Below are 16,079 nucleotides of genomic sequence, written 5' to 3' on the forward strand. Positions count from 1 at the left end.
TATTGTGCAAAAATTAAAAAGAATAACTTAGACTAGGCACAGTGTCTCACTCCTGTAATCTCAGCATTTTGGGAGGCTGAGGCAAAAGGCTCATTTGAGCCCAGGAGTTCGAGACCTACCTGGTCAACATAGCAAGACCCTGCCTTTACAAAATAAAAATAAAAATTAGCCAGGTACAGTGGTGCACACCTGTAGACCCAGCTACTTGGGAGGCTGAGGTGGAAGGATCACTTGAGCCCAGGAGTTCAAGGCTGCAGTGATCTGTGACTGTGCCAGTGCACTCCAACCTTGACAACAGAGTGAGACTGTCTCCGAAAAGAACAGTCACTTCTGCCTGTGAAGGATCAACTGCTACAGAAATTACTTATTTTCATAAATAGAAAATTGCACAAAACATGAAATAATTGTTTTCAGATCTTATACAAGAGACAGAACAAGACTATGTACTTTGAGAGAAAGGAAACCAATGAAGGTGAGTCCTACAATTGCTCAAGCCAGGAGGCAGTTTCCAGACTCTCACACAGAGAGGGATTACCCAACAGAGTTTCAGAGTTAAAGAGAAAGATGGCAAAGTACAGCAGAGGCCAGCGTCAAGAATTTGCAGGATGAAATACTAAGAAGAGGAAGCTCCATGGAGAAAGCTCCGTAGGTTTCTACAGGGGCCCTTTTGAGTCTTTGGCTGAGTTCTATCTGCACATATAAGGGATAAACTCTTCCAGGTGTGATAGCTCATGCCTGTAATCCCAGCACTTTGGGAGGCTGAGGCAGGTGGATTACCTGAGGTCAGGAGTTTGAGACCAGCCTGGCCAATATGGCGAAACCCTGGTCCTACTAAAAATACAAAAATTGACGGCACATCGTGGCTCATGCCTGTAATCCCAGCTACTGGGGACCTTAGGCAGCAGAATCCCTTGAACCTGCAAGGCAGAGGTTGCAGTGAGCCAAGACTGTGCCACTGCACTCCAGCCTGAGCAACAGAGCAAGGCTCTCTCAAAAGGAAAAAAAAAAAAATTCTCCACGAGGCCTGGAAAAAATCCACCCAATAGCAGTAAGCCGAACACTTCTTGGAGTTCCTGAAGGGCAGGGAATTGTGGAACATTCCACAGATTTGAAAGATCTAGGCTAGATGCACTAGCTCATGGCTGTAATCCCAACCCTTTGGGAGGCCAAGGTGGGCAGAACACCTGAGGTTGGGGGTCTGAGACCATCCTGACCAACATGGAGAAACCCTGTTTCTACTAAAAATACAAAATTAGCCAGGCGTGGTGGCGCATGCCTGTAATCTCAGCTATTCGGGAGGCTGAGGCAGGAGAATCACTTGAACACAGGAGGCAGAGGTTGCAGTGAGCCAAGATTATGCCATTGCACTTCAGCCTGGGCAACAAGAGCAAAACTCTATCTTAAAAAAATTAGATCTAATACAACTGGCCTCAGAGAAGGTGCTCAGAGAAAGTAGTCATAGCTCAGCAGTGGGGATATTAACCCTAGAGTAAAGGCTGTTCCTGGCCTATCATAAAGCTTAAAACAAGCCTCAGAAGAATCAAACTGATCACAAGTAACTTAAGTCTACCTTAGAATAAAATTTAATACTTGAGTACAACAAAATGCAGCACTCAACACTGTAAAATTTACCATGTTCAACATCTAATCAAAAGTTGTAAGACATTTAAAGAAGCAGAAAATATAACAACAGGCAAGGCATGGTGGCTCACACCTGTAATCCCAGCACTTTGGGAGGCTGAGGCTCGTGGATCACCTGAAGCCAGGAATTTGAGACCAGCCTGGCCAACATAGTGAAACCCTATCTGTACCAAAAATACAAAAATTAGCCAGCTGTGGTGGTGGGCGCCTGTAATTCCAGCTACTTGGGAGGCTGAGGCAGGAGAATCACTTGAACTCAGGAGGTAGAGGTTGCACTGAGCCAAAATTGCACCATTGCACTCTAGCCTGGGCAACAGAACAAGATTCCATCTCAAAAAAAAAAAAAAATTCTAGAGATGAAAAATACATTAAATGTCCATGATGTTATAACAGAAAAGCAAAAAAGATCTTTGGTGACCTCTGAGAGTATCTAATAGTGGGGCGGGGCTAGGAGTCAGAATATAATGCATGGAAGAGGGGTGTAGATTGGAAGAAGCTTTGAATGAGGACCACTTGTTTAGGAAGTTTGGTCATGCCGGGCTCGGTGGCTCACACCTGTAATCCCAGCACTTTGGGAGGCCGAGGCGGGTGGATCACGAGGTCAATAGATCGAGATCATGCTTGTCAATATGGTGAAACCCCATCTCTACTAAAAATACAAAAAATTAGCTGGGCATGGTGGTGAGTGCCTGTAATCCCAGCTACTCAGGAGGCTGAGGCAGGAGAATTGCCTGAACCCAGGATGCGGAGGTTGCGGTGAGCCGAGATCACGCCATTGCACTCCAGCCTGGGTAGCAAGAGCAAAACTCCGTCTCAAAGAAAAAAAAAAAAAAAAAAAAAAAAAAAAAAGGAAGTTTGGTCATAAAAGGAAATTAAGAAATAAGACCGGGAAGGAGTCACAGTATCAGCTGGAGGACTTTTTTGGGGAAAGGACAGGGATACGTGTGGCTTCATGATGGCCAAGAAAAGAGAATCAATGGGAGGAACTAACCCAAGGTGTTGAAGATGTGGGTATACCATCATGCTGAGGATGCCCTTGAGATGGGGAGGGGAGATTTTGCAGGGACAGAAATAGGGACATCTGTCTCATTTGCCTATAATTCAATTTGTTTCATTCACATGTCATAGACCTAGCAGGAAAACACTTCCAAATCTCTGCCTCTAGCGTAAAGAGCCCAGTTAGAGTCCTAAGTCTTGCCCTGATCTGGAGCATCAGCTCTGTGCCATAGTGCACGTCACTTAGGCTCTGGTGTAAGCCTCAGTTTTCTCATTAGTGAAATGGGGTTAACAATAATACTTCAGAGTGTTGCTGCTCAGCTACCGGTCTGGAGGCAGTGTCTCTGGTGTGTTTTGAGTGTGGTCCATATGACCAGTGATGTCACAATGCCCTACTAGACTTCAACTTCTTCACTAGGGAGCTGTGGATCCTTTGGAGCCAAGGACTCAAACAGACATGCGAGACCCCTACCAACTGAAGGTTTCATGAACACATTCCTTTGCCAAGATCTTGGTGAATAGTCTTTCACTGTGCAGTTGTATCTTAGAAATTGTTTTCCTTTTGATCATGATTGTGCTTGGCTGGATGCTTTTCGTTGGACTTGCATGTTACATGGGCACGTTTCCAGAATTAATGGTAAGTAACAGCTTGGCCTGTAAATCCCTAGTGGTCAGTCCTGGTGCTGGCTCATCTTCCTTTCTTGGTTTTCTGACCAAATGGGAAAGATAGTTGAGATCTCACCACTAACTGGAAGTCAGAATGTGATGGGAACAAAGTTAATTTCCCAGGCCTTTCCCATCCCACTGGAGACATCCTTTTTCGTCTTTTTCCCCACTGTCTTGCATATATAGCTGCACTTGTTTCAAGGCACTGTGGAATTTGCAAGGGGTCTGCTGGAGACCATATTTGACTCGTGGATTTCAGAGCAAGTGGCTCAGTGGTTGTTGGCAGGAAGGGGAACAGTAGGGATTGGTGGAACCTTTTAGCAGCCCTTGTAGTAACCACAGAGAGGCGGTTACCTACTGGGCCAATGAGTAGAGCCATCTCTGTCCTCGAATTTTCTTTCTGATTCAGCCTCCAACTCTGAAGTGGAAGGAGAGGTGGCCTGTTCAGGAGAGCAAGACAGAGCTGAGGAGGCAGGCTTTAGATGAAACTCTGCTGCAAGTAAGTGGGTGGTCAGGTCTGGTGGGCTGGATTCCTCCCTTTCGAGAATACTTGGTAGCACCCTGAAATATAGTTTATTCCTCTGGAAAATATAATAAACTGTGGAAATGGAAATGATTTGGTGAGTACCGCTGAGGACAGCAGGCCAGAGTTTTCTGTTAATAACCATGTCTCATAGGTGTTGTTTTTGAAGACTATTATTTTTTTCTCCTCACAACGCTGTAATATACTATTAATAGCATTCTTTTTTTTTTTTTTTCTTTTTTCCTGAGACAGGTCTTGCTCTGTCTCCCAGGCTGGTGAGGTGCAAGCAGTGCTCCCACCCCAGCTTCCTGAGTAGCTGGTACTCAGGCACATGCCACCAAGTCTGGCTAATTAAAAAAAATTTTTTGTGTGTGGAGACAGGGTCTCACTATGTTGCTCAGGCTAGTCTTGAACTCCCATACTCAAGTGGTCCTCCCACCTCAGTCTCCCAGAGTGCTGGGATTATAGGCATGAGCCACCATGCCTTGCCAGGACCAGAATTTTTAATGTCCCTTTGGCAGATCCCGAAACTGGAGTTCACATTGAACTTGAGTTTGAGTCCTAACTTTGCAACTTACTAGCTATGTGATCTTGGGAAACTTTAATTTATTTGAACCTCAGTTTCAAAGTTTCTTCTGTATAACAGGAGATAATCTGAGTATCTTACTATTTTTGTGAAGATTATATTTGAAAATTAATGTAAAGCATTTAATGCAAAGCTCAAAAATTAGCATTTAGTAAAATACTAACTTAACAACTAACAAATAATGAGCCAGTCAACAAAGATTTACTGGGAACAGTGACCTCTACTATTTACCCAAGGCCACACAAGCCAGCTCACTGGTGAAGGTGGGATGCAAGCACACCTTCACATCCCACCTTCTCGACTCTGGACTTAGTAGCTTCTCATACTCATTCCACTGTGCCAGCCTGCCTACAGGAAACACCAGTGGCATTACCCCTTTTAGCAGACCATCTCCTGGGTTTCTTACATTTCACCCCATTTCATTCAGACCTGTTTTTTAGAGCTGTTCCTATTGTTAGAGTAACTTAACTCAGAGAGGTTTTGTTTGTTTGTTTGTTTGTTTTGTTTTTTTGAGACAGAGTCTTGGTCCGTTGCCCAGGCTGGAGTGTAGTGGCACGATCTTGGCTCACTGCAACCTCCGCCTCCAGGGTTCAAGCGATTCTCCTGCCTCAGCCTCCTGAGTAGCTGGCATTATGGGTGTGTGCCATCATGCTCAGCTAATTTTTTGTTGTTGTTGTATTTTTAGTAGAGATGGGGTTTTACCATGTTGGTCAGGCTGGTCCTGAACTCCTGACCTTGTGATAGACCTGCCTCGGCCTCCCAAAGTGCTGGGATTACAGGTGTGAGCCACCACTCCCAGCCAGGAGAGTATTAATAATATACTGATTACAGGAGCAGGTTTTTTGGAAACTACTCCAGAAGTTAGGGGTGTTCAGCCCCAGCCCCAGCCCCAGCCCCAGCCCCAGCCCCAGCCCCAGGTATACTAACAGCGGGACATGATGGTTGGTTTTTTAAAAAATCTCCATCTACCCGGGGATTTCTGTGAACACATTAGCTCAAAGCAGTCAGAAGTTGGTGGCAGTCCTGACCAGACCACTTAAACTATTCTGTGCCTCAGTTTCTCCAGCTGCAAAATGAGTATACAGACAAGCCCATTTTCCTTCTCTTCCCTTCTCAGGAAAGTTGTAAATAGGCTCACCCTACATGATAAGAGTTTAACTGCCATTTTATAAAGTGCAAGATATCTTTTTTAAACAGCCTAACAATAGCATGTGAAGTTAATTGTGCATGGCATACCTAGCCAGCTAATTCTCTTAATGAATCCAGGCTTTTTTACTTTTGCATAGCATCTGATCGCACAAAGCCAATAGTTGAACATATTGGCAGGTAATGAGTTAATGAGTGTGATGCCAGCTAGATCCAAATCACAGATACACCAGAGCACAGGGCCCTTTTGATAAATTTTCTTTAGCACAATGCACCTGGCATCCTGGCCAACCATCCCATAGCTGTTCATGCTGACTGGGTTGCCAAGGTCGCAGGAGCTGATGTCATAATTGGTGTCTGAGCTCTGCCCTGCTAAATGGCCATGAGGAACCACTTCAGTTCAGACTAGGCCACGAAGCTCCTTAGTGAGGAGCTGCCATGCTGGGCCAACAACCATCTGGTGTCTAAGAAAGACAGCCCAATTCCTAAGACTCAGGGAATAGAACACTGCACCTTCCAGAAGTACTTTCTTCTTGGGCACACCACCAGCTAAGAAAGCAGCCTCACGATGATTGTTGTTTTATGGATGCTTCTCATTGCAGGAACCATGTGGAAGGGATATAAATACCCCCCAGGAGGGGTAAGTGTACCTTCAACCTTGTTCTCTATTCTTACTTTGAAATGTATTCTCATCCCCAGAAACAAACTCAGCATGAAAATCCAACTTTAGTAATATTAGAAACAAACACTTTAATTTTTTTTAAGTTACGGTAGCTTCTACTTGTATTATTATTCACAGTCAGAGTTGGGAGAGTTCCCATTTTCTTTCACATGATCTTTAAGGCCCAGAGTCAAAGTTTTCTGAAGTTGGGAAACCTTGTCTCTGTTGTCCTTATGGACGTTTTCTATGCCCAGTCTTTGATGACATTTCCTAGGGATCAGTCCACTTCAGAAATCCAAACTTCGCTCTCCCACAAGTAACCACTAGTTTGTAAAAGGGTTCTGGTGGCAGATGTCTCTCTCCCCTCTCCTCCTGTTAGACCTTGGAACTTCTGTCTTTTCTCTGCCTCTTGTCACTCCCCAGTGCTGAGGTCCCCTTGCAACCAGGATCAGCACCTCTGAGAGGTGAGACAGAATTGGAGGTGGCTTCCCTGCTGTCCTTGGCTTGGAGGCCAAATGCCTCAGCCCCACACTAGCAACCACTAGACCCACATGACATACCTTTTTTTCCCCCACAGACCCCAGTGGAAGTAAGCAAGGATGATCCTGGTGAACTAATGCAGCTCTGAAGCTCACCTGACCAGCTGTACAGTTCCTGTTGTTGGTTTCGCATAAAGTAATTGCACATTATTTTGTCATAGTTTATGTTAAGAAGTTATCGCACTTTTTAAGATGAATGAAGACTTAGTATTCTGTTAGCTTGTAACAGAGACAGTTGAGTGGATGGGATGCAGGTGGGTCCTTTTGCTACATGGTCTCTAAGACTGGCATTAAGATACCTAGTTCAGCTGGGCACGGTGGCTCTCACCTGTAATCCCTTGCAACCAGGATCAGCACCTCTGAGAGGTGAGACAGATTACAAAGTGCTGTAATCCCAGCACTTTGGGAAGCCAAGGCAGGTGGATCATTTAGGGTCAGGTGATCCCCACCTCTAATAAAAATACAAGAAATTAGCCACCGCACTACATGTGGTGACATGTAGTCCCAGCTACTGGGAAGGCTGAGGCAGGTTGCAGTGAGCTGAGATTGGGCCACTGCACTCCAGCCCAGCGACAGAATGAGACTCAGTCTCAAAAGAAAAAGAACCCGAAGCTTATACCATGTGGGAACAGAACCTCATTTTTAATGTTGGGGTTAGATACTAAAGTATAATTATCTTAATCCTTAAAAATAATCTTCTGAAGCTGAGTATTAGCCTCATCTTACAAAATGGCAGAAATGAAGTTGAGGGTCATATCTATCTTGCCAACACACACAGCCCTGGGCTGCAGAGTCAATTAAGATCTAGGGCTTCTCCCTTCACACTTTCGTGTGCCAAGGAAAAGAGCCAAACAAGAGACTCTGGGATATCTAAGATCTTGCTGTTTAAATATCTCCCTCACCTGAAAATCCAGTAAGTTAGGCTGGGCATCTCACACCTGTAATTCCAGCACTTTGGGAGGCTGAGGCGGGTGGATCACTTGAGGCCAGAAGTTCTAGACCAGTCTAGCCAATGGTAAAATCCCGTCTCTAGTAAAACTAGAAAAAAAATTAGCCGGGCATGGTGGCAGTCACCTGTAATCTCAGCTACTCAAGAAGCTGAGGCAGGAGAATCGCTTGAACCAGGGAGGCAGAGGTTGCAGTGAGCCAAGATCGCACCACTGCACTCCAGCTTGGGTGACAGTGCAAGACTCCATATTTTTAAAAAGTGAAGAAAAAAGGAAACCCAGGAAGTTGCCTGATAATCCTTTTTCTTTTTCATGACTACTGAAAGATAGGAGCCTGAGAGAGACTTAATAGGAGTAAATACTTTAAAAACAGTATGGAACTGTACCCATTCTGAGCATGACTGATAGAGTTCCAAAATTCAAGAGAAGTGTATCTTTTCCAGCAAAGTAGATCTTTTGTTTACATAGAAAACATTTTGTCATTTGGGATGTTTGCTGAACAATTTGTAAGTAGCTCTTTGCAATGAATGGATTATCCTTTTTTTTTAATGGAAAGAAAACAAATTCAAAATCTGTAAGCAAAACTTTAGTAATTTCTGAATCTAGGATGCTAGTATCTTCTACTTTTTTACATGATTTCGATTCAACCCATTCCAGTGAGTTAAGTACCTGTGTCCTCTGGCTGTGCTCATTTGCCTCATACTTTTTTTTTTTTTTTTAAAAACAGTCTTGTTCTGTCACCCAGGATAGAGTGAAGTGGCACAATCTCGGCTCACTACAACTCCACCTCCCAGGTTCAAGCGATTCTCATGCCTCAGCCCCCTGAGCGGCTGGGATTACAGTGCACGCCACATTTTTGTATTTTTAGTAGAGACGGGGTTTTGCCATGTTGGCCAGACTGGTTTTGAATTCCTGGCCTCAAGTGGTCCACCTGCCTCCTCCTCCCAAAGTGCTGAAATTACAGATGTGAGCCCCTGTGCTCAGCCTGCCTCATATACATTTCTAAGGACTCTTCTTCTCAGGCATCTCAAGCTGTTATCATAAGAGATAGGACGATGCTCATTTTGACAAGAGGAACCATATACCCAGCTCTGTGTCCTCCCTCCATTTGAGTAAACTTCCAAAGCTTGAGCCACTAAACTAGATTCCATTGCTTTGACCACCTAACAGTTCTCTTAACATGGATGTCTGAGAGCAGAACAGTTCTCTTAAGCTGGTAGGGGGAGAAAAGCACAATCATGATCGTGCAGGCATGAATGGGTAAGGGAGCGTAAACAGAGGAGTGTGTGCAAGAGGCAAACCCTATCTCTGAAGTGTGACAAGTATACCGAGGTTTCTAGCTGGAAAAATGTTCAGGGTGATGAGATAAATATCTCAAAGTTTTGATCAATAAATGCAAACCAGCAAAAATATCAATAAAATATTTTAATGCCTACAATTTCTTGTATACATAAATTGCAAAACTTTCACCTGTATATGCAAAAGTATGTTCTCTTGCAGGTCAAACAGCACCAGAAAACAAGCTAAGCTATCTAAAATTTTTTTAACTTGATTTGTCCATTATGTAAAAGACAGGATGGATTTAATAATGCCAAAGAAATCTCTATCTCACTCTTAATCATACACTAAATGCCTGAATATTTAATCACATCCACTCAGAAAATAAATAGTAGTCTAATATATTCAGCACATTGAAAATAAAACAACCAGTCTCTCTTCATATATTTATTCTCTCTCCAAACATGTTTTGGTCTCCGGCTATCTCTCAGAAATTTACTAATAGCTGCTTTTAAGTTATAAAATATAAAAGAACAATTTATTTCTTGGAGAAAATCTTGGGGATTACATTAAAAATGAAAATTTGAGAGTTCCCACAGACTTTTTTTTTTCTTTTTGAGATGGAGTCTTGCTCTGTCACCCAGGCTGGAGTACAGTGGTGCTATCTTGGCTCACTGCAACCTCTACCTCCTGGGTTCAAGCGATTCTCCCACCTTAGCCTCCCCAGTAGCTGGGATTACAGGCATGCGCCACCATGCCTGGCTAATTTTTTGTATTTTTAGTAGAGACGGGGTCTTATCATGTTGGCCAGGCTGGTCTCAAACTCCTGGTCTTAAGTGATCCACCCGCCTCGGCCTCCCAAAGCGCTGGGATTATAGGTGTGAGCCACCACACCCGGCCAGACTTTTTTGTTAACAGTCTTTCAACCTTTTCATGGCACACACATAAGGCTGCCTGAGACATGTGGTACCCTGGCCTCCAACTGGACGTAACTGCATTTATAGTTTAGAGAAAATACAGAGTTCTGAAAGTAGCCTTAAAAGAAGTGCCCTTTGCTTTGACACAGCAATGTCAAAAGCAAGTGGGACTGTGCAATCAGAGCCATGAGTTTTATGAAAACTCCTTTCCTTTCACATCATTTGTTAGAGAATGCTGTACCCATGATCATGTAACATTATTACAATCATGAAATATTACTACATTCGTGATTAACATTACCCAAAAGGCACATCTTCAAATGTTGAATTAAGAAAATCTGAAAATCAAAACAGTAGAGACTACATTAAAACTCAAGCATTTAATTTGTAAACCTTAATGAAATAACAGTTTACTCCAGTTTCTTCAAAGGTTTGTGAGCTTTTTGTTAAGAATGGTCAGGAAGTGCAGAAGAATAACATGGAAGACAGGATTTGGAAGCAAGGCCAAAATTTAAAAGACTTAACCTTTTTTTTTCCTTTTAAATGAGCCACAGAAGTGCTCTTTTATAATGTTGATGCAAATCAACATTTGTATTATAGAAATGCACTCAGAAGTAACAGACACGTAAGGTTAAAACCTGATTCTTCCTACTAAGTTCTGGAAATGTGTTCTAACACAATGGTGCCTTTCTGTACAAATAACTGTACCATATCATAAATTTACTGCTAGTATACTTTAAGCCACCAAAAATCTTTCAGCTGTGACAAGCACTTGATTGTAATGACAGATTTCAGAGTCTGAATGTTGAAAAAAATATATATCCAAGAAAAAAATTTTGAAGGGGGAATAAAAGCACATACATGGCAGCAGAGGAACTGATGTTCTAAGCCTGTTTTATTACATGGGACATCACACTACCCTTAAATCAATTTCACTGAAGGTATTTGAGATGGGTGAGATGAAATCAATAGGACTTGCTGCTACCAGTGTGACAGTTCTATACATAGTTACGAAGGGTGTTATTCCTAGTGATGAAGACACCTTTCATGGGATTCAATTTAAAAATTAAATCTTTGCATTTTGAAAGTTTGAAACTCAATTCAAAATGAGTCAGTCTTAAAAGACTGGCTCTGTAATCCCAGCACTTTGGGAGGCCGAGGCGGGTGGATCACGAGGTCAAGAGATCAAGCCCATCCTGGTCAACATGATGAAACCCCGTCTCTACTAAAAATAAAAATTAGCTGGGCATGGTGGCACGTGCCTGTAATCCCAGCTACTCAGGAGGCTGAGGCAGGAGAATTGCCTGAACCCAGGAGGTGGAGGTTGCGGTGAGCCGAGATCGCGCCATTGTACTCCAGCCTGGGTAACAAGAGTGAAACTCCGTCTCAAAAAAAAAAAAAAGACTGGCTCATATGGTCCCATTAAGGAAGGCTAACAATGGTAATCTGTAATACCCAAAATTGAAGAATAAAGACTTTATGGATAAAAAGAAATAAACCAAAACATTTGGCCTGCTGAAGTGTAAGGGCCTGTTGTAGGACAATCCCTCTTCCTAATCTCTACCATACAATGGCTTAAATTAGCCAGAACATTTATTGTAGAACTATCGTACAAGCTGATGTCTCACTTCCCCCAAGCCTTCATACTTACAGTCAAGGACAAATGCTCTCTAGCACCACATCTCATTTTCTGTTGCAGACAGTTCTTGGGACTTGGCTTCCTTCCAGCCTCATCCTAAGTCACCCTGATTGGAACTGCTTGGACTTGAAGCTTAAGGGATATCAAGTCTGTATTTATGACTTTAAAAGGGTAAAAAGGAATTTCCACAGCTCAGTAAAATACTGGTAACAGGGAACATCCCTTCCTACCCCGGGGGAAAAAAATCTCTTCACAGTGCATAGTTTGAAATCAAAGTGCATATGGGCAAAAAGAGAAGATGGTGCTCTCGATAACCATAAATTTAGTTTTTGGTTTTCTGCCTTTAATATTTGCTAACAAATTCAAGCTAAAAATGAAAAGTCATTAATGTCAAGAGGTATGGGGGCACCTTGGGATTTCAAAATATCTTTATGATGGGGGAGGGGAGTGGGGAGCCTCACATGTTACTTCCTTATTTTATAAACTATTACTCTTTCAAATCTCATGTTTGAATAAAATATTTTTTCTTCAATATAAAAATGATTTTTTTAGATAAAAAAATCAATCAGCACAGTGACCTTGTCTATCTTACACTGAAGCCAACATAACTGAAAGGAAAACTTAGAAAAGAATATTATACTGTTATAACCTGTATTTTAACTTGAAAATTTTTTCATTAATTTCTAACCACTTAAATTAATGAGTAAGAATGCTCAGCATCCAATCCATGAATAATACAGAATATAATTTATTCTACTTTGTACTTCAAAGTCACAGGATGACATCCATAAGTTAGTTATAAATCCTACTCTACATTTTCAAGTTCTCAATCCATAGATTAGGACAAGTCACTTTATTGCTGGCAACATTCATGGAAGGTCCAGGTTTCTCATAAAAAGACTAAGTTTGATTGGGAGCAGGGCAGTACCCTACTCACAGATTAGCAGAAAAATTACAGAAGTCAAGAGACAACCTTTTTTTTCCCTTTCAAAGTAGCAAAGGAACAATAAAAGATTGGCTGACTGGTGAGTGGCCCCACACTAGAGTGCATAGCTCATCAGGATCAAGGCTGGCATCTGTGAACAGTTAACTTCATAAGAGCACAAGTGGGCATTATAACATCTGCATTACAGATTTCACCCTGGAAAATATCTGAAAATATTTTATGCTCAAATGACAGCCTGCAAATGACAGTATGCATTCCTTCTCCTTGAGTACCCAAGTATAAATCTAAAATGATAAGGAGGCTTCAGTCTGAAGGCAGGAAATCCTTGCAGCAGAGAATTTCACAAAAATAAAAGCAGCTGCTAACGCCTCTTCAGCTTCTTGGCCCTTCGACGTTGCATTTCTTCTTCTTCCCGTCTCATTTCCTCTAAGTCCTCTTGCATACCTAGTCTTAAGCTGCCAAAGAATTTTTAAAGAGTATTTGTCAATATACATGAGATTATCACTTTCCTTAAAAAGAATGAAATTTCCAACTGGGAGCTCATATGGATTGTGCTGATGCTCTCAAAATGCCTCAAGGCTTTATCTCTGAAAACAAACTAGTAGGGATATTTTTTACCAGGGGCCACAGAAGCAAATTGTATTGGGAAAAAGAACTCACCCCAAAAACTTTAATATTTCCATTAAAATAATAAAATACAAGTTTATCTCAAAAGCTTTAAAAACTAAACAGCAAGAAGTATTTATTCATTAACTAACATTCTATTTTTGTTCTTTTCCAACACTTTAGTTTGAAATTTTATCTAGCTGATGGGAGGAAGGGCAAGAGAGAGAAAAAGGTTTAGTATTCTCTGGCTTGACACTGAGGTGAATTATTTACCTATAATAATTAATACTATGGCCAGGCACGGTAGCTCAGGCCTGTAATCCCAACACTTTGGGAGGCCGAGGCAGACGGATCACCTGAGGTCAGGAGTTTGAAACCATCCTGGCCAACATATAGTGAAACCCCGTCTCTACTGAAAAATACAAAAATTAGCTGGGTGTGGTGGCACACACCTGTAATCCCAGCTACTTGGGAAGCTGAGGCAGAAGAATTGCTTGAACCCAGGAGGCAGAGGTTGCAGTGAGAGGAGACTGTGCCACCGTACTCCAGCCTGGGCCACAGAGCAAGACCTTGTCTCTTAAAACAAACAAACAAAACAGTCTGGTCAACATGATGAAATCCCGTCTCTACTAAAAATACAAAAATTAGCCAGGTGTGGTGGCACACGCCTGTAATCCTAGCTACTTGGGAGGCTGAGGCAGGAGAATTGCTTGAACCCAGGAGGCAGAGGTCGCAGTGAGTCAAGATCATGCCACTGCACTCCAGCATGAGTGACAGAGCAAGACCCTATCTCAAAAAAATAAATAAAATAAAATAAAATACTATAAACAAACTAATTACTTTTTACTAATGAAGAATATTATCAAACAGAAATCAGAGGACATCTAATATACCTACATCCCTGAGGTCAGCAATGCTACAGGTTACCAAGACTGAGATGTGTCTGATGCAGAAAGAACAGCAAGAATTTGCTACAACAGGATTAGGGGAAGCATCTAACATTTACTGTGTACCTAAACATGTGGGGCACTGTACTAGGCACCTTGTACACATGTCTTAATCCTCATAATACTTAAATGAGTAAAACAGTATATTCTTATTTTACAGAAGAGAATAGGCTGGGCGTGGTGGCTTACACCTATAATCCCAACACTTTGGGAACCCAAGGCAGGAGGATTGCTTGAGCCCAGGACTTTGGGACCAGCCTGGATAATAAAACAAGACCCCATCTCTTAAAAACAAAACAAACAAACAGTGATGGTCCAGTGCAATGGCTCATGCCTGTAATCTCAGCACTTGGGGAGGCTGAGATGGGAAGATCACTTGAGGCCAGGAATTTGAGACTAGCCTGGTCAACATAGTGAGACCCCCATCTCTGTTAAAAAACAAAAAAACAGCCGAGCGCAATAGCCCACGCCTGTAATCCCTGGGAGGCCGAGGCAGGAGGATCATCTGAAGTCAGGAGTTCAAAACCAGCCTGGCCAACATGGTGAAACCCCGTCTCTACAAAAAAAAAAAAAATTAGCTGGGCATGGTGGTGGGCGCCTGTAATCCCAGCTACTTGGGAGGCTGAGGCAGGAGAAATTGCTTAAACCGGAGGTGGAGGTTGCAGTGAACCAAGATCATGCCATTGCACTCCATCCTGCGTGTCAGAGAGAAACTGCCTCAAAAACAAAACAAAACAAAACAAAAAAAACTCCCCCCCTCCCAAAAAAAAACCCATAAAAACAAAAATCAGTGTAAAAATAGAACTGCTAAGGAATTTGTCTTAAGGCCCTACAGCTAGTAACAGGAGAGGAATCCAGAATTCTGTGGCCCAAAGCCCCAGTTCCCAATGGTACAACTGTAGCAATAAGCAGAAGGAAATTTTTAGCACAAGTGTGTTAAATTTTATGTTTACCTCTTTGCTTCTTCCTTCTGCTGCTCTTTCCAACTACTTTCCATGTAACGTAAGGCATAATCACTTTCATCTTTGTATCTGATAAGAGGAAATCAAAATGATAAAGAGAACAAAACTTTAATTTTCTAAAGAAACTACATCCTCTCATTTAAAAAATCAGTAACTCCTTTAAAACTAAATCAGGCACACATTTAGAATTACTCCTTACTGGCCGGGCGCGGTGGCTCAAGCCTGTAATCCCAGCACTTTGGGAGGCCGAGGCGGGCGGATCACGAGGTCAAGAGATCGAGACCATCCTGGTCAACATGGTGAAACCCCGTCTCTACTAAAAATACAAAAAATTAGCTGGGCATGGTGGCGTGTGCCTGTAATCCCAGCTACTCAGGAGGCTGAGGCAGGAGAATTGCCTGAACCCAGGAGGCGGAGGTTGCGGTGAGCCGAGATCGCGCCATTGCACTCCAGCCTGGGTAACAAGAGCGAAACTCCATCTCCAAAAAAAAAAAAAAAAAAGAATTACTCCTTACTTGGCAGAGAGTGAGAGGAGTGGAGGATGGATTGAGGTAGGTTTCTTAAGTAAAGAGAAGTTTTAGATAAGCCCTTATTACCCTCAGAGGGCAACTATTCTGAAGCTAATGTTCATGAAGGTAGCAAACCTACAACGCTTCCTCAACTCACTCACCTACATTTACTTGATAATTTATATTAAAATTGGAAACTACAGTATATATGAAAATTATTTAATATATAATCTAATTTGAGCTTCATGACCAACATGAGGTGGGAAAAGACTTTAGACCAAAGGAAACTGAAGCAGATTGGTTAACAGACTGACCAAGAACGTAAGTCTTGTTCTTTCAAGAGCCAATCTACTTCTACTACACTAAACTGCTTCATTCTCACTAAACAAAGGATAACAATTTAAAAAGGTTATTTTTTGGTCTTCATGCAAATAACTACATAAACTATTTTGAATTAAATATAAAATATTTAGTGCTAAAAATTTATTTAAAATAATAATCACCCAAAGGTTCCTAATTAAGAATTGTATTCAGTGCCTCAACTATTAGTTTATTACCACCATGACATGA

The 16,079-nt window shown here is 42.1% G+C and overlaps 2 protein-coding genes across 2 annotated transcripts in view; one reads left to right on the forward strand and one right to left on the reverse strand.

The window, feature by feature from the left end:
* Positions 1 to 3,205: 3,205 nt before the first annotated feature.
* MISFA (mitochondrial sheath formation associated) lies at positions 3,206 to 6,847 on the forward strand. Its single transcript, XM_074401929.1, has 3 exons — positions 3,206 to 3,274; positions 3,713 to 3,856; positions 6,797 to 6,847. The coding sequence occupies exons 1-3, from the start codon at positions 3,206 to 3,208 to the stop codon at positions 6,845 to 6,847; spliced, it is 264 nt and encodes an 87-aa protein (XP_074258030.1).
* A 3,422-nt stretch (positions 6,848 to 10,269) lies between these two features.
* SPTY2D1 (SPT2 chromatin protein domain containing 1) overlaps positions 10,270 to 16,079 on the reverse strand; it is a 28,473-nt gene continuing 22,663 nt past the window's right edge. Inside the window, exons 5-6 of the mRNA XM_003919897.4 lie at positions 14,992 to 15,069; positions 10,270 to 12,940 (exon numbers count right to left, since the gene is read on the reverse strand). Coding sequence (XP_003919946.1) covers positions 12,847 to 12,940; positions 14,992 to 15,069 — 172 coding nt within the window. The 3' untranslated portion in view covers positions 10,270 to 12,846. The remainder of the gene's footprint in view (positions 12,941 to 14,991; positions 15,070 to 16,079) is intronic.

Source organism: Saimiri boliviensis, chromosome 6 (genome assembly GCF_048565385.1).
Source record: "Saimiri boliviensis isolate mSaiBol1 chromosome 6, mSaiBol1.pri, whole genome shotgun sequence".
Lineage (NCBI taxonomy): Eukaryota > Metazoa > Chordata > Mammalia > Primates > Cebidae > Saimiri > Saimiri boliviensis.

What these genes read in the sequence shown, in the direction of transcription:
- MISFA (XM_074401929.1), top strand. Translation starts at nt 3,206, where the DNA reads ATGATTGTGCTTGGCTGGATGCTTTTCGTTGGACTTGCATGTTACATG. An exon ending in GCACGTTTCCAGAATTAATG is followed by an intron (nt 3,275 to 3,712) that starts GTAAGTAACAGC and finishes TTTCTGATTCAG; the next exon opens with CCTCCAACTCTGAAGTGGAA. An exon ending in CTCCCTTTCGAGAATACTTG is followed by an intron (nt 3,857 to 6,796) that starts GTAGCACCCTGA and finishes TTTCCCCCACAG; the next exon opens with ACCCCAGTGGAAGTAAGCAA.